Source organism: Gossypium raimondii, chromosome 11 (genome assembly GCF_025698545.1).
Source record: "Gossypium raimondii isolate GPD5lz chromosome 11, ASM2569854v1, whole genome shotgun sequence".
Taxonomy (NCBI): Eukaryota; Viridiplantae; Streptophyta; class Magnoliopsida; order Malvales; family Malvaceae; genus Gossypium; species Gossypium raimondii.
The window spans coordinates 33397596-33422406 of NC_068575.1; the positions used below are offsets into that span (position 1 = coordinate 33397596).

Here is a 24811-nt window from a genome sequence, read left to right on the forward strand (position 1 = left end):
TCGTAGTGTGGCATACATAAATCATGAGTGGATGACGGGCTATGTCTGGTTGACTCGTATACTTTGATGGACTACGTAAAAGCTTGAGTTCAAATAGATGAGGAATTGAAAGCTAGTGCGTTGGGTATACAATTTCTACAATTTGTAATGTCATTCACAACAATGGAGTTCATAGCCTGATACATGGGTAAATGATATCCTCTCATTCCATTATACTATTGATGAAAAGTAAAAGTGGCCACAAATTGTTCGTCTTTGTGATGAATGACTTGAATACTGTTTGATAGTAATTGTCTTTTCATGAATGAATATGCAATGGTTACCATGAGATAAAAAAAGATCATATTGGGAGAACGAATAATTTAATACTTGATTTAATAATTTAATTAAACTAATTAAATTAACTAACCTAATTTAACGTAATGGACTTTCCCGTGTCAGCTTAATAGGTCATCAATACTAAAATGTGTTAAAACACTTACTTTTATTAAATTTTAATCCTAAGTAATAAATGTCAAAAACATAATATAACATACTAAATTTCCTAAAAACAAGCTTCTTAAGTGTGGAAATAGACCAAAATAACTACTACATTTGACGACAGGTCAAATACCCCCACACTTATGTCTTTTCTTATCCTCAAGAAAACTAAACTAAACAAAATAAAAACTAAAATTGAAAACAAAAAATAAGCATGCAAAGAAAAGAAAATGTACTTGACCTAACTTGATACACGGGATTGGATCAGAGCATCAGTACTAGGGAAATTTGCCTAAATATATAACTCTAGCTAGAAATTTACACAATTCAAAGTTATTTACACCTAAACAGATTAGTTAAATAAATTACAAAGTAAACAAGTTAAATAAAATTAAATATATACCTTCATTAAAATGTATAAACGAATATAGTATTTATTTTTTAGAGTATAAATCTGTTTGAATATTTTTTCCCTACTCAATTTATTTTTATTCATACTTTGAACTCTAATGTAGTAATATTTCCTCGTATAATCCCTTATGATAATTTTTTTATTTATTTGTACCAATATGATTGTGATTTTCTTAGGCACTTTTTGTAAGCATTATACTAGTTATACTCTTTGTTTCAATAACCATGAATTTTCTTGAGTAGCTTCTTTTTAATTTGAAAATCCTATACTTTTACGACTATAATTACCTATTTGTATCTACCTTTATCACTTGGTATATTTAATCTCTTTTCCTACTTACAGTATAATAAATTGAACTAATATAAACAACCTTAATTATTTAATTTTAGGCTAAATTTACGATTTACAAAAACAACCTAGGTATATGCTCCTAACCAATCACTTCTATTTGTACAAGCTCAAGCACATAGAAAACATGAAATTAAAAACTGAAAACAAAAGAAAGAAAATAAAGTAATATCACAGAAAAGATTTAAAAATTTTCCTAATTCACCCTACACTTTATCCAGCACATTGTTCTTAATCTGCAATTAAAAATATTAAGGAAAGAGGTTACTTGATTGGCATGATACGTGCAACTCAATTGGTGGGACTACTCCTCGCGATTTAGCTCATACTTGTAGTGCAATAAAAAAATATAGGGTTCCAACAAAAAAAAACTAAACACAAACTATATATATAATAAAAAAAACCAACCAAAATTAAAATAAGTCTTGAAAATATAAACCCAAAATAAAAATTAAAACTGTTTAGAATTAGTAGAAATTAGGTTCTGACTCCTCCATTGGTGCTTTGCCCCACTCGCACCCTGCCGACGCTACAGTAACTCGCCTTCCTAAAGTTTCGGTCGGGTTGTGATGGCTCGAGTCGTAGATCACCACGCCTTTCATTGATGAACAGTCTTGTCGCAATGCTCGCTTATAATACGGTGGCACGATTAGGGTCTCATCATCATCATCTTCTTCTTCTTCTTCGTTGCCGCCCTCCTCGCCCAATAGTGGAAATCACTCGAACATGTCTGGGATTGGTGTAGGTGTTGGCCATCTATTATGTTCCACAATGCAAATGAAAATGTCACCCATATCTTGCACCCAAATCTTACAAATTAAAATGTCACACAGGAGATTAGCATGTTTGTGAGTCTCGTCATCTTGGACATCTATGCTTTACTCTTTCTTTTCATCGACCTTTGGGGATCGCTTTTATATTTAATTCATTGTTACTTCTCCTTATTTTGCTTTCGGTGGAGCTCAATAAACTAGCCTTATAGGTTGTCACCAATCACGCTCCTCGTCGATCATTTGAAAGGTTTCATGGGAGACATTGGAACATTCGCTCATCGACATAGAGCTATGATCACCTGCGAAAAGTACATAATTTGGTTGCAGCTCCTGTAAACTTGAAATTATATAGGGTTTTTCTATATATTTTTACCACCTTTTTACTTAATAAATATGTTTATCTTGAGTAATTGTTATTAAAATAAGTGAATTTTACTTAATGAGTATGTGAAATTGTGTTTAATTACATATTTTTTTAACATATTTTATATTATTTCATGTTAATTTATTAATATGTGATTTTTAACTATGTAGGAGGACCATTAAATATGTGATTAATGTGAATGAAACATGGAAATGCACAAATTAATTCATGTGGACAACAAGACCATGCAAATTAGGTCATGAGGTTGATAATTTGACCCAATAAAAGAGGTGCTAAAAGATGAACATGTCTGCTACATTATTGGACTGAAAAACCATCCAATAAAGGGGAACTAAAGCCAAGTTTTGGCACAAGTAGACGACTACCAAAAAGCAAGCTTTGGGGTATTTAATTGAAAGTCCTTATAGTTAGAAATAATTAGAAATCAGCCCAACAACTTACTGTTGAAACTTTCCACCCTGTGGCTATTAATAACCTTGGTTTGAATTCAAATTGAGAAGACTAAGTCATCCCCTTCTCCTTGAAATATGGTTGGCCATGTGTGGTAGAAAAAAGAAGGAATTTTGAATCTATTTTTAGATAACTCTACCTCTTACCTTCACCTATAAATATCATGCACCAATCCCTTAATCAATTATCCCTCACATCTCATTTCTCTTCTCTCATTAGAATTTCTTTACATTCCATTTTCATTTTCCTTCCCTTACATAGTCGCCAATCTCTTTCCCATCCTTTAGCCTCAAAAGCTTCGTCAAAAGCATTCTTTAACCGACGACTTTAGAAACTCCTTAGCAAAAGAAGTATCAAGAAGAATTGAGGAGCGCATCAGTCAGAATAGATCCAAAAGGCTACTTAACTGAATCAGTTAGAATAGATCCGAAACACTATTAACTGAATAGAGTTTACTCTTTCCTCTCGTTATTTATTTTAATTATGTTTTTTTTGCGTTTATTGTTTTTGACATCAACAATGATGTTTTAAATCCTATTTGCTAGGATGATTATGTTAATTTAATAAGATTTATTTTATTCCTGTTTAACATGTCTAGGCCTTAGTCAATCATGTTTTCAATTAATATCATGATGCATTTCATTCATACATGATTAGGTGCACTCAAATTAGCTGAGCGATCCTAACCAAACGACAGCTAGTAGACACATAATTGAAAAGTAAAATGCTCAATTTAGATCCTTGAACCTGACTAAGTTGAGGTTCGTAATATCTTTAGTTATCTCTATTACCTTGCATAGTTTTTAGGTTTATGTAATTAAATTGTTGCAAACATAAATGTCCCTGTGACCTTATATAAATACTAATGAACCCTTAGTTAATATGATCAAGAAATGCATATTTAACTAAGTAAAATACTCTTAATGCATATTTAACCGTGGAAGTATTTCCGAACATTGCTAAGCAGGATGAAGTAAATTGAGTTGCTTAATATAATTATCCTATCCCATTTAATGTTGATTGTTTTTGTTGCTAAAGTCATTCATTCGTACATTTAGGTAAATTGTAACTAGATTAGAATTACATAGGGATCAATCTTTACATCTAATTAATTTTACTTAGTTTAATCATCACCATCCAAATTATTGAGTTTTTACATCAAATTGTTAATTATAATTTTGCAATTAACCGATTAAGCTTATACAGTCCCTATAGAGACGATAACTCATTTTTGCTTATTACTTGAACGACTATGTACACTTACACAAACCCCCTTACAAGTTTTTGGCATCATTATCGGGGACTGTTGCCTTAATCATTCTTTGTGACATTAATTTTACTTTTTTCTAAAGTGTTTTATGAGCATAGATCGAATTATTGATCTATTAACCATGGACCCTGAAATTGAGCGGTCTTTTAGAAAAAGAAGACACAAGATATCTGCTGAAAGACAAGCTGAGATGGACCTTGGAAATCAAAATGATAGACAAGGTGATGGAGTCAATCAAGTGCACAACCCAATCCTTATTGTTTATGATAGGGATATGCCATTAGATAATACGATGTGCCACTCTTCAATGAGTAAAATCTGAGAATTAGAAGGCCAGATATTGAGGCACCCTAATTCGAGTTGAAACTAGTAATGTTTCAAATGCTCCAATCGGTGGGCCAGTTCAGTGGTATGCCAACGAAAAATCCACACTTACACCTTCGTTTGTTCATGGAGGTGAGTGATTCATTTAAGTTAGCTGGTGTGACTGGAGACACATTGAGGTTAAAAATGTTTCTGTACTCGTTGTAAGATCAAGCACAAGCATGGCTGAATTCATTGCCACATAGTTCAATATCTACCTAGCAAGAATTAGTAGAAAAGTTCTTGGTTAAATATTTTCCACCAAGCAAAAATGCAATGTTACGTAATTAGATAACTACTTTCCAACCATCAGATGACGAGTCTTTATACGAGGTATGGGAAAGTTTTAAGGAATTACTTCATAAGTGTCCTCATCATGGGATTCCTCATTGTATCCAGCTGGAGAAATTTTATAACGATCTCAATGCACATACAAGATTAATGGTAGATGCTTCTACAAACGGTGTGATTTTGTCTAAGTCTTATAACGAGGCTTATAAGATCATCGAGAGGATTGCATGCAACAATTAGCAATGGCTGACAAGTTGAGCAGTTTCAAGAAAATGAGTAGATGGAGTGCATGAAGTGGACACACTAACCCCACTCTCTACTCAGGTATCTTCTATTTCCTATATGTTAAATTAGTTTACCATTAATGGTTTGAACAATTTTGCAGCTCAATCACCCTGTCAGTATGATGTAATTTCTTGCGTATATTGTGGGGATGGTCATTCTTTCGAGAATTGCCATTCAAATCCTAAAGCATTTTATTATGTAAGGAATCAGTATCAAAATAGAAGTGGACAAGAACCACAGTCCAACTTCTACAATCCTTTGTGGTGGAATCATCTGAAATTTTCCTGGAGTAACTAAGAAAATGGACCAAACAACAATCAGATGCAGCATAGACCCAACCAGACCCAATGGTTTAAGCAACAAGCCCTAAAACCACCTCAAGCTGAGTCATCAAGAAGTTTGGAAGACTTGTTGAAAGCATACATGGTGAAAATGACATTTTGATCCAAAGTTAAGTAGCAACGTTGAAAAATCTAGAGAACTAGATGGGTCAGTTTGCTACTGAGCTTCGTAGTGTACACCGCAAAGAGCCTTGCCAAACGATACAAAAAATTTGAGAAATATGGGTAAGGAACATTACAAAGTGATCGAGTTGCGAAGTGATAAGATTTTGGAACCCAATGGGGCTGTGCTTCAAAATGAGCCTAATGAAAAAGAAGAAAGTCAACTAACAGTTGAAGTTCCTACAACGAAAAAGTTGGACGCTAAAATATCTAATGAGGTAAACCTTAAACTAGTGAAGTCTGAAAAGCTAACATGCTCTTTTGCAGATTTTTCTTCTCAGAAAAGTTGTTTGTATCAACCTAGAGTTCCATATCCACAAAGACTTCAACATAAGAAGCTGAAACAAGAGGTAGAATTTAAGAAGTTTTTGGATGTTTTAAAGTAACTACACATCAACATTCCATTGAAGGAGGCTTTAGAGAAAATGCCCAACGATGTGAAGTTTATGAAGGATATTTTGTCTAATAAGAAATGACTTAGTGAGTATGAAACTGTCGCTTTGACAAAGGAGTGCAGTGCGTTCTTACAGGACAAACTACCCCCAAAACTGAAGTATGTTGGAAGCTTTATGATACCTTACAACCTCAGTGAATTATATTGAAGTAAAGCTTTGTGTGACTTAAGAGCAAGCATCAACTTGATGCCCAAATCCATTTTTAAAATGTTGGGAATAGGTGAAGTAAGACCTATTGCTATGACACTTCAACTAGCAGATCGATCGTTAGCATATCTCAAAGGGAAGATCGAGGATGTTTTGGTAAGAGTTGATAAATTTATTTTTCCTGCTGACTGTATTGTGTTGGATTTTGAGGCAGATAAAGAAGTTCCAATCAGGCTAGGGAGACCTTTCCTAACCATGGGAAGAACGTTGATAGATGTGCAAAAAGGAGAACTCACCATGCGAGTTCAAAATGATAAGGTAACAATTAACATTCTAAAAGCGATGAAATTTCCCAATCCGACGAAAGAATGTTAAGTGATAGAGGAGTCAGAAACCTTAGTTTCTATGGGATGTAAGGGCAATTTTGAATACGACCCCTTGGAGAACACTTTAGGGCCTAAACCATTCAAATATGAAAAAGGTAATGAAGGTTTGGCTTTGATGGAAGCCAATCCGAGGAGTTATGATTAACCACTGTGGTTCGAACCGCTAGAGTTGGAAGTTCGAGAATTTACACAACCCAAGTTGTGAATTTAGGAATCGCCTAAACTCGAACTAAAGGTATTTCTATCCAATTTAAAATACATTTTGACAGAACATCAAGAGGAGTAATTGATTGTTGTTTTAAATAAATTTAAAAAGACAATTGGTTAGACCATAACTGACATACGAGGTATAAGTCCTTCCTTCTGTATACATAAAATTATTTTAGACAAAGGTGAAAAAGGTAAAATTAATGGGAAAATGAGACTTAACCCTATCATGAAAGAAGTAGTACAGAAGGAGGTGATCAAATGGTTAGATGCGAGAATTATTTACCCCATCTCAGATAATTCTTGGGTAAGTCCGGTACAATGTGTGCTAAAGAAAGCTGAGATCATGATTGTAGAAAATGAACAGAATGAGTTAATCCCAACGAGAACTATCACGGGTTGGAGAATCTGTATGGACTAAAGGAAGTTGAACAAAACCACTTGTAAGGATCATTTTCCATTACCTTTATATGGATCAAATGTTAGATCGACTAGCAGGTAATGATTTTTATTACTTGTTAAATGGATATTTGGGATACAACCAAATAGTTGTAGCCCCGAAAGACCAACATAAAATTAGTCCAAAGGATACATTTTCCTTTAGGCGAATGCCTTTCGGCTTAAGTAATGCACCTGCCACATTTCAAAGATGTGTGATCGCAATTTTCACTGATATGGTTGAAAATTATGTTAAGGTTTTCTTGGATGATTTTTCTATTTTTGGTAACACTTATGATGTTTGTTTGAGTAGTTTGGAAAAGGTACTAAAAAGATGCGAGGAGACGAATCTTGTCCTTAACTGGGAGAAATGCCACTTTATGGTTAATGGGGGAATTGTCTTAGGACATAAGATTTCCAAAAATAGGATTGAAGTGGATAAAGCAAAGGTGGACGTAATTGAAAGATTACCACATCCATTTAGTATGAAAGGAGTTAAAAGTTTCTTAGGTCATGTCGGATTTTATCGTAGATTTATTAAGTATTTTTCAAAAATTTCTAAACTTTTATGTACGCTTTTAGAAAAGAAAATATATTGTTTTTTTATTTTAACAAAGCATGTTTAGAAGCTTTTGAAGAATTAAAAATTCGGTTAATCTCAGCCCCAATAATTATTACACCTGATTAGAAATCTCCTTTTGAGTTGATGTGTGGTGCAAGCGATTTTGTTGTTGGAGCTGTGATGGGTCAAGAAACAAAGTGTTTCACCCTATCTACTATGTAAATAGAACTTTGACAGGAGCCCAAATCAATTATACGGTAACTATAAAAGAACTCTTTGATATAGTTTATTCTTTTGACAAGTTTCGTTCATATCTTATAGGAACCGAAGTTATAGTGTTCACCGATCATGCAGCTATTAAGTACTTACTTACAAAGAAAAATGCTAAAATGAGGCTAATTCGATGGATACTTTTACTACAAGAATTTGACCTTGAGATCCAAGACAGAAAAGGTGTTGAAAATCAAGTAGCTGATCATCTATCGAGGCTAGAACAAAATGAGGTAACTTCTTCACTTGTTCCAATTAATGAGAATTTTCCTGATGAGCATATCTTCGAGGTAAGTCAAATATGTGAAACACCTTGGTTTGCTGATTTTTCCAATTATTTAGCTGTTGGAATCATTCCTCGAGAAATGACATACCAACAAAGGAATAAATTCCTTCATGATAGCCAGTACTATTTCTAGGAGGATCCATTTTTATTTAAACAATGTGCAGATAACATAATCAGGAAGTGCGTAGCTGGAAGTGAGATTGATGAGATTCTGTACCACTGCCATTCATCTCTGAGTGGAGAACACTTTGGTGGCTTCTGTACAGCAGCGAAAATTTTACAAGCTGAATTCTTTTGGCCTACAGTGTTTAAAGATGCTTATGTATATATGAAGAACTGTGATAGAGGCGAAAAAAGCAGAAACATATCGAGGAGGAACGAGATGCCCTTAACAAATATTCTAGAGGTTAATCTATTCGACGTATGGGACATTGATTTTCTAGGCCTGTTTCCTTCTTCATATGGGAGCAAGTATATTTTGGTAGCTATGGACTATGTACCCAAGTGGGTTGAAGTCGAGGCATACCCAACAAATGATGCTAAGGTAGTTATGCGATTCCTACATAAGCAAGTATTTACACAGTTTGGGACTCCTATAGCCATAATTAGCGATGAAGGACCTCACTTTGTAAATAGGTGGCTTAAGTGGTTGCTTGAAAAGTATGATGTGAAGCATAAGATTGCTACTACTTATCACCCACAGTCAAATAGGCAAGTTGAAAGGGTGAATCATGGAATCAAAGGTATTCTTGAAAAAGTACTGCGCCCTAATAGAATAGATTGGTCTCAAAGGCTCGATGATGCATTATGGGCCTATCAAACTGATTTTAAGACGTCGTTAGGAATGACTCCCTACCGGTTAATTTTTGGAAAGGCATGTCATTTACCGCTTGAATTGGAGAGTAAAGATCACTGCGCCTTGAAACAATTAAATTCTGATCTTAAGCAAGCCGGTAAGAGAAGGATGTTACAACTTAATGAGTTGGAAGAGTTGAGGTTATTTTCATACGAAAATGCCAAAATGTGTAAAGAAAAATATAAAAGACGGCATGATAATCGTATACAACCTTATGGATTCAAAGAAGGTTAGAAAGTGTTGTTGTTTAATTCGAGGCTAAGGTTATTTCCTGGACAACTCAAATCTCAATGGAAATAACCTTATACCATCTACAAAGTTTATCCATATGGAGCTGTAGAATTGTACGACAACCATGGAGGTACATTTAAAGTTAATGGTCAACATCTCAAGCACTATTGGGATGGTGAAGTTGAGCGAATTAAAATCTCGTTCAAATTATTAGACCCTTAATTTTTCATGATTTTACATTTAATAAAAAGTTAGAAATTATTTTCTTAAATTAGTACATATAATTAATTCTGTCTAAGGAGATTGGGACTTAAGCAGGACTGTTGTGACCCTTCCAACCTTTCCTGTGAATTAGTTTAATGTAATTTTTTGAGAAAAAATTCTAATTAATTTTCAAAATTTTTATTTTTCATTTTTTGTCTTTATTTTTAATTTAATTTAATTTGTTTATGTTTAATAAAGGGGATCAAATTGGCCCAAGTACTAATCAGTTTATTTATTTTTAAGTAGTCTAGTTTGTAAATATAGTTTAGGCTTAATGCTTCAATAGCAAAGAGGAGAAATTTACCCATTGTTGTTGTCCATAAGGGTTCCGTAAAACCCTAATTTTTCCATCACTTTTCCCCTCCATCCATACTTGCTGCCCAAGCCACTTAAAGTAGCTAAAATTTTGCTACAAATTTGCCCTAATTCACTGTTGGATCGCCGGCACCCCTACGGTGTAGCAGAAATATAAAAATTCGACGACCCTAACCGCGGATCCATGTGTGAGGAACGAATCGGGGTGATAAAGGTTACGAAATTACCGAATGTTTATTCTGAGTAGACAACAACGCCTCAACAACGAGAAGTCTGATCTGCTATCGAACCAAGCCGCAATTTATCGTGACCCCGGCCTTTACGTAATCCACCCAGTTGATTATGGACGGAAGGAATTCCCAAAACAGCTTTGAAAAGAATTTTCTTTGACGACTGCTAGACCCAAGCAAAGAAAAAATGGGATTCTTATATATCTTTTTTTTAGGGTTTCTAGAAATTAAAATAAATATAATAATATTTTAAACCAAAAATTATAATTACATTAATTATAATATAATTTTGGTAAACCATATATTTATTTGAATTTATATACTAACCATATTCATGTTCTCAAAACGTGTACAACAACCTTGTACATAATGTGTTTGATATTTGATTACCCAATTAAATTAATTCTATAATTAATTTAATTCAAGCGACAACCAAACACAATACCAACTATGTTTTATTCCGTTCATTTCAACTATAGGGTGTGACCTTGTAGGTTCCTGTAACGTTAGCAGTAATACTAGAACGATTCCAATGTTACAAACAATGAGTGGCATCTAGCAATGCATCATTGCTACCTAAGTCACAAGAATTCATGATTCGATATAACCTTTTATGATTAACCTTTTATGCAATAAACCTTAAGTCCTTTATCTCTGGATCGGACAAAAGTCATGGAATAGTCACACTTGCACAGTCCATTCCATGTTCCTTGATATCTTAAGCAGACTACGATATACAAATAAGTATGACATCTCATATCAACTTATTTGAGCATGGCCATGCATTTCTAGTCTCACTCAATCAAGTGGTCTAAGATATTACTCCCATTATGTAGGAGGGGCTTATCCTATCTTGATCAACCATATCCCTCTACATAGATCGTGGTATATCCAACATCAGCCTTTATAGAACAACCAGTTACGGTGTATGTTTGACTATATCAAAATATACAACTCACGATGTTGGGATTATGATGATCTCAAGTCTGAGAATCATATATATATTAATCACTATGAGTAATGTTGTGACAATTACATAATAATCCAAGAAACATACTCATAACGGGTCAGTCCAATATGTTGTTCTCTAACACACATATTCATGCATCGATTCTGACATTCCATATCAATGACAACTCTTTATCATCAACCAACTACATGTTAGTCTTAATGCATTATCGTTGTCCTATCCAACAATAATACTTGACTAAGGAACTTTTAAGAATAATCATATTATTCTTAGGACATTATTATAAAACAGTTTATTTATACATACAGAAAAGGAACTGAAATAATAATGGTAACGCCTTATATTAATAAACATGATAAATCAAGTATGTTATTACAACCATCTCATGATTGATCTTTGGGCATACTCTAACATTCACCACTATATAAACCCCTCTCTACCACCATGATTTTCACAACCCTTCAAGCAATTAGCTTAATCCCTAGCCATTCATTCTTTTTCCTCTTAGCCGTCGGCCTAAATCCTGAAAATTTTCCCCAAAATCCTTTTCTTATCGCAAAACCCTAGCTTATTACTGCTATAAGTCTTTTGCCAGAGCAACCATATCGCCATCACATTATCGCTGCCGCACACTAATCGTCGTTGTACGCCTATTACCATCACAAGCCCATTGCTGCCACAAGTCGATCACCGCTGAAAATCCCTTGCTTCATCCATTGTTGAAATTTTGCCTGTTTTTCGAGAAAAATCACCATGTCTCACAAAAGAACTAGATCGTCCAAGATGGTTGTGCCTTTTCCGATTTGAAAGATGATTGATGTCATCAATTGGAATTATTTTTGCAATGCATGATCATTGCCCAATGAGGAGTTGGTTCGAGAGTTTTACGTCAATTTGACTAAGCTAGATGCTACTGAAGTTCTTATTCGCAAAAAGAAGGTATCCCTAACTTCTAAGTCCATTAATGATTTATTTAACCTACCTGATGGTGAAGAAGATGAATATTTTTCCATGATGATCAGTTGTTTAATGTCACAGCAATAATGTGTAAGTGTACACAGTCAATGCAAGTATAGTAGACAGATATGAGTCTGTTGGATATCGATCCCACGAGGATGGTTGTCTTTTGTCTATCAATGTCAGTGTAATAAATAGATAGAAATGGGATAAATTGTAAGAGTAGTTGTTGAAGTAATAAAACAATAAGATAAAATATGATAATGATGAACTAGGATCCCTAACATGAATATTCAACAGAATACTAAGTGCTCACAAGGTATAGAAGGATAGGTGATTGTCGATGCATTAAATTGCAATGAATATCTTACCAAGCTTAACTTCTATATTTAATCAAAGACTTAAACATGCACATTAGCCACACCAAGCTCTATTGACTTGCATAGTTTTTAGGTTTATGTAATTAAACTGTTGCAAACATAAATGTCTCTATGACCTTACATAAATACTAAGAAACCCTTAGTTAAAATGATCAATAAAATGAATATTTAACTAAGTAAAAGACTCCGAAAGGACTTAATTTGCTTTCCAAACTCATAAAAGATCGAGTTGCCGTGGAATTATTTCTGAACATTATTATATATAATAAAGTAAATTGAGTTGATTAATATAATTATCCGAGCCCATTTAATGTTGATTGTTTTTGTTGCTAAAGCCATTCATTCATACATTTAGGTAAATTACATCTAGATTAGAATTGCATAGGGATCAATCTTTGCATCTAATTAATTCTACTTAATTTAATCATCACCATCCAAATTATTGAGTTTTTACATCAAGTTGTTAATTATAATTTTGCAATTAATCGGTTAAGTTTATAAAGTCCCTGTGGAGACGATAACTTATTTTTACTTACTTATTACTTGAACGACTGTGTACACTTGCACAAACCTCATTACAACTCCGTATGCACTTTAGCATTTCTTTGTAAATCCAATGGTTGATACAACTTTGATCTCGCTGTAAAATAAAATAAAGCATAACCATTTGATATGCGATAACGTCAAAAGCATTATGGGTAGGTGCCAGATGGGTGCAAATGAATTGCATCCACATCTTAGCCATTAGAAACATGATGGTTCTATTGAATTTAAGGGGAACCTTAGTATTAGCATGGTGAGTCCACTCGCCACACCTTTTCTAAAATAATCTATTATACCCTCCGCAACAAAATCCTTGAATGTGAATAAATATAAAGTCTCTAAATGGTCATAGGTATAATACGGGGCATCGTAATATCGACAAATTTCACGAGGTGCAATCAGAACCTCTTTGCCCCGAACTGTAACATCACCTCACCCCATTACTTTCGATTCTCCCTACCCTTCAGGGAGGCATAAAACTCATAACCAAGTATTAATCGTCAGTTTGGTTGGGGTTGCTCAAAAGTTGTTCCAACGATGGGATTGTACCAAATCCTAGATATCATCGCAAGCATACATGGTGGGATCAAACCTACGTTCCTGAATAAAAGAACACCCACTCATTTGGAGATAGAACCTCTCGACTTCCGGGTTATGAAAGTGATTGGAATCAATATTTCTCGGTGCATGAGTTGTGCGTGTTGTTTTTGTGGTGCCAAAATTTTTAAAATATACCAAAATAACAACAAACCTGAATAATAAAATAGAGGAAAACAAATTTAGAACACAATACCTCGGGTCGTTGCCGATGAAATTCATTTTTCATTCAACGTGGAATATAATCTGAAATAGAAGATGAACTAGAAAACTATGATGAGAAAAGAGGAAGTGAACTCATCAATTTCTTCGATTGGCACCTTATTAGTTATGGCCATAAAGTGTATCAGCTCGTCTACACTTTCATTCAAAATTGATTGTAGCTCCATGTTAGTTGTCAATTATATTTTTATTTCTACATCTACATCTATATTAGTTGGATCAGAAACATTTTTAGTTGTATTCAATTTGTTCCCTTCTCTAGAACTAAACTCTTGTTGCCTTTCAAAATTTAATCTCGAATGGTTTTCGGTGGTATTTTGGTCCTTCAGATCAAAATTGGTGACATCATGTATGGCCTCTTCTAATGGAATACTTGTTTGGGATTTTTGTCGAAAGAATTCCTTTAATTGATCTAACTATTGTTGAATTCTCTTTGATTTAGCTTTGGATTTCTTGCTCACTACTTTCCTACTCAGACATATAGTCATACAAATCACAAGGAGTTGTGGTTAGATACTCAAATGTCCCTAATTTTTGCTCATCTATTTCATCCAACAAAGTAATTGTTTCGTTTCTTCATTTGTAAAGCTTTAGCATAAGCTATCTTCGCTTCTCCATAATCTCCCGTTATTCATATATTCCCTCCTTGTATACTTCATATTCATCCCATAGGTTCGTTGAATCTCCATCCTATTCAGATGTATAATTACTCGGCTTAAATGGGAGTTTGTTAGAACACTTGGGTTGCCCGTCCTTATAATCATAACTCTATTGGTTAGTCGAATCTGCGTACAACCAACTCAATTTGGATTGTTTGTACACTAACCTATAAAATTCTAAATTCATGATTAAATCTGATAATAAAAAAGGTAAGTAAAAAATAAAACTAAAAATATTTAATTAACTAAAAAATTTAAAATAAAAAAATTTAATTAGAAAAATCACACCAAAAAAAGATAATAGTAATAACCGTAAAAAATAATTAAATAATAGTTGTAATATTTTTTGCACACTAAAATAAAATAAAAATAATTAAATAAAAGTTAGAATATTATCTAGCTCACTAATCTTTTGGTTAATATTATTTTACAGTAATCAATCTAACAAAAATTTCATTGTCGCAATCCCTGGCAATGGCGCCAACAACTTGAACGCCTATAGACGTGTTATCGTTTATAGTAAAAATATCACACCAAAAATATAAGAAATTAAATTAGCAGTGTTTGCTAGTGTTTGGGTCAAATTGTAATATAATTAAGTTTACAACGAAACACTGGTAAGTATTCTAACGATCGTACCCAAGAGATTGCGGATTGGAGAAATTAATATTAAATCAATTACAAAAAATAATTATTAATCTAATCGAGTCATGAATTAGTAGTGTGAATCTAGATTAATATTTCAATTAAACTAATTAAATTAACTAACCTAATTTAACCTAATGGACTTTTCTATTCCTAGTGTCAACAATGTGAGCCTCTAGCCTATGATCGATTAAATCCCTAATTATCTAATTAAATAATTAATTATCCTAGATTGAGTGATTTATCACCCTTAGCTAAGACTACCCTCCCAGTTCATTTTTACTAAGGATTACCAACTAAGTCACTCTTCCAATCTTTTCCTAGGCATACGGATACCCTTATAGTCTCATTGCTTGGTACAAGTTATACACGACATGATACCCTTTCATTCTCATCTGTCTTGATATTCTATCAAGGGTTTCACACAACTACTTAAAGAACATAAGTTCACTACTACAACTCTTATACATACAATTTACTTATTATTCCAATCTCTGACAACCTTATGCAAAGTCTTTTACTTACAACTTACTGTTTATATACCTCTTATAGATTTACTCGTTCACAACATCTAACATGTAGAGTTCTAATACTTACCCAGAGATGGAATAACCTCTGATTAGATCCAGAACCATAGCTTCTAGCTTAATAAGGAAGACATACCATTGGATTAAAAAAAAGAATCAAATAGTATCATTTTCCAGAAAGAAAACCTCTTTTACAGAACTCTTCTCACACATATATATGTGACTCATGTCCTCATAGTGGAACTTCACAAGTGTTACAAATTTCAGAACCTGTCATCCTTAATTGTCTACAGTTTCCAAGAGAAACATAAATGAGAATCTTGTGCATATGTTATTTGATCAGTCAGTTTAGTTGGTTTATAACCAGATCTAGCTATCAAAACCTGTTCTTCATAGAGCTTGAACAAACTAAGCATACTATACCCTTTGGCGTTAACTCATACCATAATTACCTTTTCACTTAACCAAATATTTCTCTCTAAATAGCAGAATAATCTAAAGTAAAGTATTCACTTACTTACACAGTGATTACTTTACGCCTACACCTATGTGCTAAAAGAAACATACAGGCGGATTACACTTTGCCAAATAGATTATTTTACTAGAATAAACCTAAATTTCAAACCCGCCAGACTTGGGATGTGACATCCTTAATCTCTTTGGGATAAATTCATTTTTGTAACACCCCTTACCCGAGACTGTTTCCGGAGTCGAGCATGAGGCATTACTTACCTTATCTCACTAATTCGGAGCATAAAAATTTACTTTGAAAATTAATTTCACTATTTACAGCAAACTTGTCCAATCGCGCAGCAGTTACTAAATTGATTATAACTCGAGCTACGGGACTCGAAATTTAATTCTGTAAATTTTCCCTGAAACTAGACTCATAAATATTCCTACCATGAAATTTTTAGAATTTTTGGTTCAGAAAATTTGTAGATTTTATTAATTAAATTATCCCCTATTTCATCACTCGACTATTCAAACCTCTTGTCACTAAAAATAAGTTTTCTCATTATAGGATTTTCATATGGTGTTCTCACTTATTCCTACAGAAAATAGACTCAATAAGGAATCTGTAAATATAAATTACAACTCATAAATATTTTTTACAATTTTAATGATTTTCTAAACTTCGAACTAGGGATTCCAAACACAATTCTGACCCTGTCTCACCAAAATTCACATATCTTAAATTATAAAATTTCTTTTGCTACACCGTTATTTTTCTATGAAAATAATATCAACAAGATTTAATTTCATATATCATTAACCCTCTAATTCATTTTATACCATCTAGGTGATTTTTCAAAGTCATGTCATTGTGCTGCCTGAATTCTGTTTCTTTGCAAAATTTTACCCTTTCATGATTTCCATGCATAATTTATCACCTAGACTTTTATAACAACAAACACCTTCATACTTAACCATTTTAATAACCGTTCATCAACAAATACTTACACATCATCCTTTAGCAAAGTCATAATTACAAACATGCAAAATAGCTAAATCCCTATACATGCCATAACTCAAACGTGTTTCATCATAAAATACCGAGTAGTTATTCTTGATAGTGTAGACGATCTTCGACTTCTTTAGGATCCTTGAAGCAACTTTGCAATACTACAAGAGAAAGAAAAATAAAAGAAGTAAGCATTAAGCTTAGTAAGTTTACTAGCAAATAAATAACAACATTTAACACAAATGATTATACTCAAATGTCAAGGTCTCTAGTTTACTCTTTAATTAATCTCATTCTCATTCTCTTGCTTGTATACTTAGTTAACTCGTGATCATAACTTACTCTTCCATTTCTGAAACGTTAAGTATCATTTGATAATATAATAAGTTCTTAACTCTTATGACTTACCTGAGCTTGCCATTTTTACTTTTAACTGAACTTTCATGCACATGATTCGTTTACTAGCCCGTTGAGCTACATTGGAATAATAAGGATACTCGGGTCTCTTCTGATAATAACATGCCAAAGCCATGTCCCAGACATGGTCTTACATGGTATGTACTCATGTCGGTGCCCATGCCATGTCCCAGACATGGTCTTATGGGGGACCTCTCATCTTGGTGCCAATGCCATGTCCCAGACATGGTCTTTCATGGGACCTCTCATCTCGGTGCCAACGCCATGTCCCAGACATGGTCTTACATGGGACCTCTCATGATCTCAAGGATGCCAATGCCATGTCCCAGACATGGTCTTACATGGGATCTCTTTACCCAAATGTCATGACATTTGTATCCAATACCTTCCAAAAGTTTCAACAGGACTTTTTAATATTAATTCTCTATCATTTCATACTTGAGTCAACATTAAATAATTTCATGAAGTAATTACATAATTTCTGGAAAATAACAAAATTAATAATAATTATTGAAATATTGCATTTATTTACTGTAAACTTACCTCGGTACAAAATTTGACCAAATCTAGCTTATTTAATACTCACATTCATCAAAAAAATATTTTCTTTCCCCGGTCTAACTCCGAATTTCATTCTTCTTGACCTATAATAGCAAATTTAGCTTATTTAATACTCACATTCATCAAAAAAATCCTAGACTCGAACTTTGGAAAAATTACGATTTTGCCCCTAAACTTTTACATAATTACACATTTTCCCCAAAGCTCGGAAATTAAACATCATCCCTTATTCTTATGTTTTATGACATGCTGAACATTTTTCCCTTCTATGCCAACATCAAATTCCCACTCTAACATGTACTTATGAACATTAGGTATTTTTACCGATTATGTCGTTTTACTCGTTTTCACTTAAAATCGCTTAGGAAAAGTTGTTTAACATAATTTCTAGCTTTATATTCTACCATAAAACATCAAAATAAACACTTTTCACCTATGGGTATTTTTCCAAATATAAATCCTAGGTTAAATTATTGCTAGAATAAGCTAAATTAAGCTACCGGGATCTCAAAAACGTAAAGAACATTAAAAACGGGGCTTAGAATCACTTACTATGAGGATTGGAACCTTGAAAAACCCTAAATATGGCTTCCCCCTTGCTGATTTCGTTCACTATGAAGAAGATGATATTTTTGGTCATCTTTTTCCCTTTTTAATTCTTTTTATTACTAGATTACCAAATTGCCCCTAACTTAAAAATTTCCTATTTCACTTATCTCATGTCCATTTTTGTCTACCAACTTAACCAATGGTCTAATTACCATATAAGGACCTCCAATTTAAAGTTTCATAACAATTGGACACCTCCAACATGTATAACTCAACTTTTGCACCTTTACAATTTAGTCCTTTTGACTAAATTGAATGCCCAAACGTCAAAATTTTTGAACAAAATTTTCACAAAATCATTCTGTGAAATCGTAGACCATAAAAATATAAGAAAAATAAATTTTTCCTTGTCGGATTTGTGGTCCCGAAACCACTATTCCAACTAGGCCCAAAATCAAGATGTTAAAGTTTTCCCGATATGATCCTATTTTATCTCATGATAATCATTACATCTTTCTTCTTGAAAAGTCAATTACTATCAGTAATCAACTCATCTATCACAAAGACAAACAACTCATGGTCACGTTTACTTTTCATCTATCATGTAATGCCAATGAGAGGATATCATTTACCCATTAGCTGGGCTATGAATTTCACTATTGTGAATGATGCTACATATTGTAGAAGTCATATATCCAATGCACCAGCTTTCGGTTTCTTATCTATTTCAACTCAGGCTTTTACTTACATCAAACTATACGAGTCATGCATACATAGTTCACCATTAGGATTTAGGTATGTCACACTATGAATTTCACAAGTGGATAAATCCATAAACAAATCTAAGATCTATTCTACTTAGGTCATATCTGATGTATCGTTAATCTAGTCAGTCACATCTATGTTTCTATCTTTTGAGAGTCATCCGCTCCAATGCTCAAAGACAAAACATCTCCCCAATTGGACTTGATAGACAACATATTAGTCTTTCAATTAATTTACCCATTTCTAATTATACTAAAGACATGTTTAGGTTCATCTACTAATACAAGTTGTCTTTCCGTATTACTATCTGACCACATAATATCACTTAGTATTAGTTAAATGTTAGATACGTAGCGAGTTAATATTTACTTTCATTTTGTTTTGCATGCAAAAATATTGAGGACACTGTATAAAAGGGTATTAATATTATTAATAGATATTTTATTAGACCAATTGTTTGAAAAATACAAGTAGCTTAGACGAAAATACCACACTAAGGGCATTAGATCCCCAAAAGTATCATCCTTCCATCACCCGCCTTCATCGGAAGTTTGAAACCCATCAACCAATTTACTTGATCATCATCATCACTCCAAAATCGACCCTCACAAACCCATTCAAGACCTGCGAATTCATCAACTAAACCAATAATAAAATATCAAAGTTTCAAATTGAAAGAAACAAAAAATCAAAGCAAAGAGTAGTGAAAACTCAAGATTTCGGGTTCCATATCTTGAAGGGTTCGAGGTTTGATCTAAACAATCTAAATGGTGAGGAAGCGATCATTTTTGAGGAGAAGTTCATACTCTGAAACGGTGTAGGTTCAACAATGGACGACGCAGATCGAGATTGTGGACTTCAAAACATTACAAGTAAATTCTTTAAAAAAATGTTATAATAAAATGCATATATATATATGGACATTTTCTTAAAATGTGATAATTATTATTTTTTAAATATTTATGTTAGAATCAAATTTTAAAATATATAATATTATAGATAATATATAAATAAATATTTAAGTTAAATTAAAGAGAATTTATTTAATTAGTTTTTATTTAAATTTTGATTACCTAATTAAAATTATAACTTAGTATTTATTATTATCACACCTTATTATTTAAAATATTGATGGGCGTATGTAAATATTTATGGAAAATGGGAAAAAAATTAATGCTAAAAAATACTTGGATGTAAATATTTAACTTGAACAAGTCCTAGAGTTATTTTTCCTAACATTAATTCTATCAAAAAATTTAAAAATTAAAAAATAAAAATAAAAGCACTTACGTATTTTTATACTTAAAAGGTTTTTGCTAATAAATGTGTAAGTACATTTACTAAGATCCGAACCACTTTTAGTAAAAATATTAATATAATCTCTAATAATATTTTCATAAATTTAACTTCGATAAAATCGATAAATTAACAACTTAAATTTATATTTATTTAAATTTTAAATTTATGTTTAATTAAGAAAATATGTATTTTAAACATAAAATTAACTTAAAAACTAAGTATGGGTAATATTTAATTATTAAAATAAAAACTAACCTAGATAATATAAAGCTATATTAAATAAATAGAAATTTATTTAAGTTAAATTAATGGATGATTAACTATAAATCATTTAATTGAAATTTAAAACATATATATTATCTTTAAAGATATAGAAATTAAATAAAAATGAAAATGTTGAAATAGGATAAATTAACTCTAAATCAATGTTTAACAAGTGGAACATTTTCAATTTTTATTTAATTTCTATATCTTTAAAGATAATATCTATATTTTAAATATATATGTGACATGAATTTTGGGTGGAATTGGAAGGGAATCATTAATTATTAATGTCAAACAGCTTGTGGCCTCTTGATTTTTATCCCGAATTCTCAATATATATGTACACATTAGGCTATTTTGAACCAATAGAAAAGCAGTAGATTTCTTATGATTTTATATTCAAATTAAATTCTGGACCGAAAATTTTCTAATCGGCTTTTTACTAACACTATTTCTATTTGAAATTTTGTGGAAAGAAAAAGCAATAGTCAGAAAAAGAACATCTCCCCCAATCACCCTATTGTGTGCATGCCATGCCTGCATGGTTTGGGTTTGGCAAAGACACTTTTGACCTCGAAACACAAACCGCCGCACTAATGAGTTACTAAGCACGTTCCTTGCACGCGAATCAGAGGAGAGTATTAATAACCATATTTAAGCTCCTACTATTGCCCTCTCTGTCCTTAATTTTCTCTCTCTCTTGCAGAACCTAGCGGGAAAATTAATTACATGTTGACGCCAACACCGCGTCACCACTTATGTCGGAAACTTTGGCACACACGTAAGACGTCGTGCCCAAGCTTCGCTTTTAATACCGACAATTTATTGCTTCCCCAAGTAATTCCGTGTCCCCCATCTTCTGCAACCCCCGTACTATCTCATTACGCGCCGCCTCACGCGCCACCTGACCTCACTTTCATGTCCCACCTTTCCGTAACGAGATTACGCGAGAGTACAACACCATCTGAAAGGGTCCCATTCCAATCCAAAATAAATAACGTAAGTTTCAGTGTTGAGAGAAGAGCGTGGTTGGCGCGTGAAGCGTTGGATTCCTTTATTTTGTCCGCTCTGCAGACTGTACCCAACAGTGGACAAACCCCAGCCCTGCTATCTTCACTGTACCCTCTCTAATTCTTATAAACCAGCCCAATGTATTTTACAGTTCAGTAAAAAAAAACAAAAAACCAATCAACACATAAATAAATGAGATGAGGAGTTAACAGATATTTGTTTTGGAACGGGAGAGTGATCAAGAAGGATCCTTGGTAAAAAAAAAAGAAAAGAAAAGAGAGAAGAAAACTGCTTCTTTTGCAGATAAAAAGACAGGTTCAAGGGGAAAAAAAATTATGGTCACACTGTCTTGCTCCTCTTATCTTCTTTTTCGTCTCTATTAGTGAAGAAAAGGGCGCTTTTTCTTTTTATAAAAATCTCTTTTTTGCGGGGGGTAAATTTGTCTTTGGTGGGAGAAATGGAGTTTGAGGATCAAGAGGAGCAAGAAGAAGAGATGGGTTTGGCACCGAGTTATGACCCGCTTGCAAACTCATCTCGAGTCAAAATGTCAGGTGTCGAACCGGGTTCGATAACTCCAACGGGTCAGCAGCAGCAACAGCAGCAGAGGAAACCAAGGTATAGAGAGTGCTTGAAGAACCACGCAGTGGGAATCGGCGGTCACGCCGTCGACGGTTGCGGTGAGTTCATGCCAGCTGGAATCGAAGGTACCCTCGATGCTCTCAAATGCGCAGCTTGTAACTGCCACCGGAACTTCCACCGTAAGGAAACGGAGCTGGGTTCCCCACACTCCGTCCCCATGACGGACCTCTACTTCCACCACCCCCACCACCAACCACCGCAATTCACTCCTTACTTTAGACCACCAACGGGGTGCCTCCACATGGCAGGACAGCAAAGGCCGTTAGCCCTACCATCGATATCAGGAGGCGGCGGAGGACACAGCAGGGAAGATCAAGATGATGTTTCGAATCAAGGGAGTTCGAGGAAGAGGTTTCGAACAAAGTTCACGCAGGAACAAAAGGAGAAGATGTTGGCTTTGGCTGAGAGGTTAGGGTGGCGGATTCAGAAACAAGATGAAGCGATTGTTCAACAGTTCTGCAACGAAACTGGGGTCAAAAGGCATGTCTTCAAAGTTTGGATGCATAATAACAAGAACACTCTTGGTAAGAAACCCTAGAAACACCTTCTTCACGGTTTAGAGTGAGTGGAAAACAAAAATGAGAAAAGAAAAACTTGGGGGGATTTTAGTTAGATTTTTTAGGGTTACTTTGGGGTGGGGGCGGGTTTAACATTTGGTACTTTTGTAGTTATTATGATGTTGAAGGGTAGGTTACTAATATTAATATTGTTACATAATGTTAATGGCTACTTAATTTTGGCTCTAATGAGATGAAGATTTTTTAGTTCTAATATCTTTGATTTTGTTGCATATCAAAGCTCTATTTTAATGTGAAAATGGGTTTAGATAATGGTGCATTGAGGCAAAGTGGAGACATGCAATGCAATACAATGCAAGAGGCGTGAACATGGAAGAGCTTTAACAGGTTTTGTGAGCATGGGGATGGATTATGAGCTTTTCACGAGTAAGATCTTCTTTGTGTAATTAACCGAGATAAGAAGCAAGGAATTGGATTAACCATGATTTTCCTTGTATGATATTGAACATATCCTTTGTACGTGAGTTTATCTGCAATTTCAGAGTTAATAGTCCTTTGCATGAGATCTTTTGCTTCTAATCAAACTTTTTTGTTTAGGGAAATCTTCATGCCGCACTAACATTGATATATGTGCTTGGGAAAAAGTGAGAGGAAGGAAGGGGAAATGAGGGGGTTTGAGCTTGAGTTTGAAACATATAATGGCATGGCATCATCAATGAATGCACTTTTTGATCCTTCTTTCCTCCACCCAAATGCACTTTGCTTTCCTTGTTGCACACTTGTTTTGTTTTCACTTCCTTTTCGTGCTGTTTTTGTTTGCATTGGTACATTTCTAAGTTCAATCAAACAAAGTTTTCTGATCAGATGGGCTACTTTCTGTTACCAATTGCAATCCCCCTTTTGTTTTGTTTTTATATATATATATATATTTCCCGGTAATGCATTTACTTTTTCAGTCTTTCTTTGAGTACAGAAGGGGATCTTCCTGCTTTTTTTTTTTTTTTTCTGAAAATTTCGTTTAATTAGTATTATATTTGCTCTTTCATTAGTATTCTTGTAGATAGTATAAAATAATGGGTTCTCAAACTTTATATGATATACATTTATTGTCAAACTTTAAGAACCTAACCAGATGCTCATGTAAGAATCACCTTGGGAAGGAAATGCATCAGCTACAGTAATATTTTCTGCCATGCAAAGCTCAAATCCAGATGTGGGTTTATAACGCCATGCTCGAGAAACTCAATAGACCCTGAACTTGACCTTTTAATTCCATCTTCGTTTTCTTTGTTTTTTTTTTTTTTAATCCTTGAATGGAAACATGTGGAATCCCCAAGCAGCAAGGCAAGTAAAAAGACGCATGTTTTTGTCTGCAATTTTCTCATCAATCAAAACCCATGGCTTCATTTTCAGCCTTTTTGGTGGCTAAACTCCCTTAAGATCCCTAGAAAGCAATGTTCTTCTTTGTCCCTTCTCAATTCCCTAGTAAGCTTAAGTCAGTCTAAACTCCCTAGATGCCCATTAGGCTACATAGGCCTTGACTAGATGTGCTCTGATTGGTTGGTCGATCCATGTCTTAGGTTTAAATTCCTATGTAACCAAGCTTGTTGTGTTAA

General features: G+C 33.7%; 1 protein-coding gene and 1 non-coding gene across 2 annotated transcripts; one reads left to right on the forward strand and one right to left on the reverse strand.

Annotated features, from left to right (window-relative positions):
• Window positions 1-4756: 4756 nt before the first annotated feature.
• Window positions 4757-4864, reverse strand: LOC128035036 (small nucleolar RNA R71). Its single transcript, XR_008191440.1, has one exon. It is a non-coding gene; the product is annotated as a small nucleolar RNA R71 (small nucleolar RNA).
• A 17336-nt stretch (window positions 4865-22200) lies between these two features.
• Window positions 22201-23758, forward strand: LOC105804157 (zinc-finger homeodomain protein 2). Its single transcript, XM_012636650.2, has 2 exons — window positions 22201-23201; window positions 23504-23758. Exons 1-2 carry the CDS (start codon window positions 22496-22498, stop codon window positions 23560-23562), a joined length of 765 nt encoding a protein of 254 aa, XP_012492104.1. The 5' UTR covers window positions 22201-22495; the 3' UTR covers window positions 23563-23758.
• Window positions 23759-24811: the final 1053 nt, after the last annotated feature.

Excerpts from the sequence above, each read along its gene's own strand:
- LOC105804157 (XM_012636650.2), top strand. The coding sequence starts at position 22,496 with ATGGAGTTTGAGGATCAAGAGGAGCAAGAAGAAGAGATGGGTTTGGCA. Across the intron at positions 23,202-23,503 it reads TAATAACAAGAACACTCTTG|ATAATGGTGCATTGAGGCAA; the intron begins GTAAGAAACCCT and ends AAATGGGTTTAG.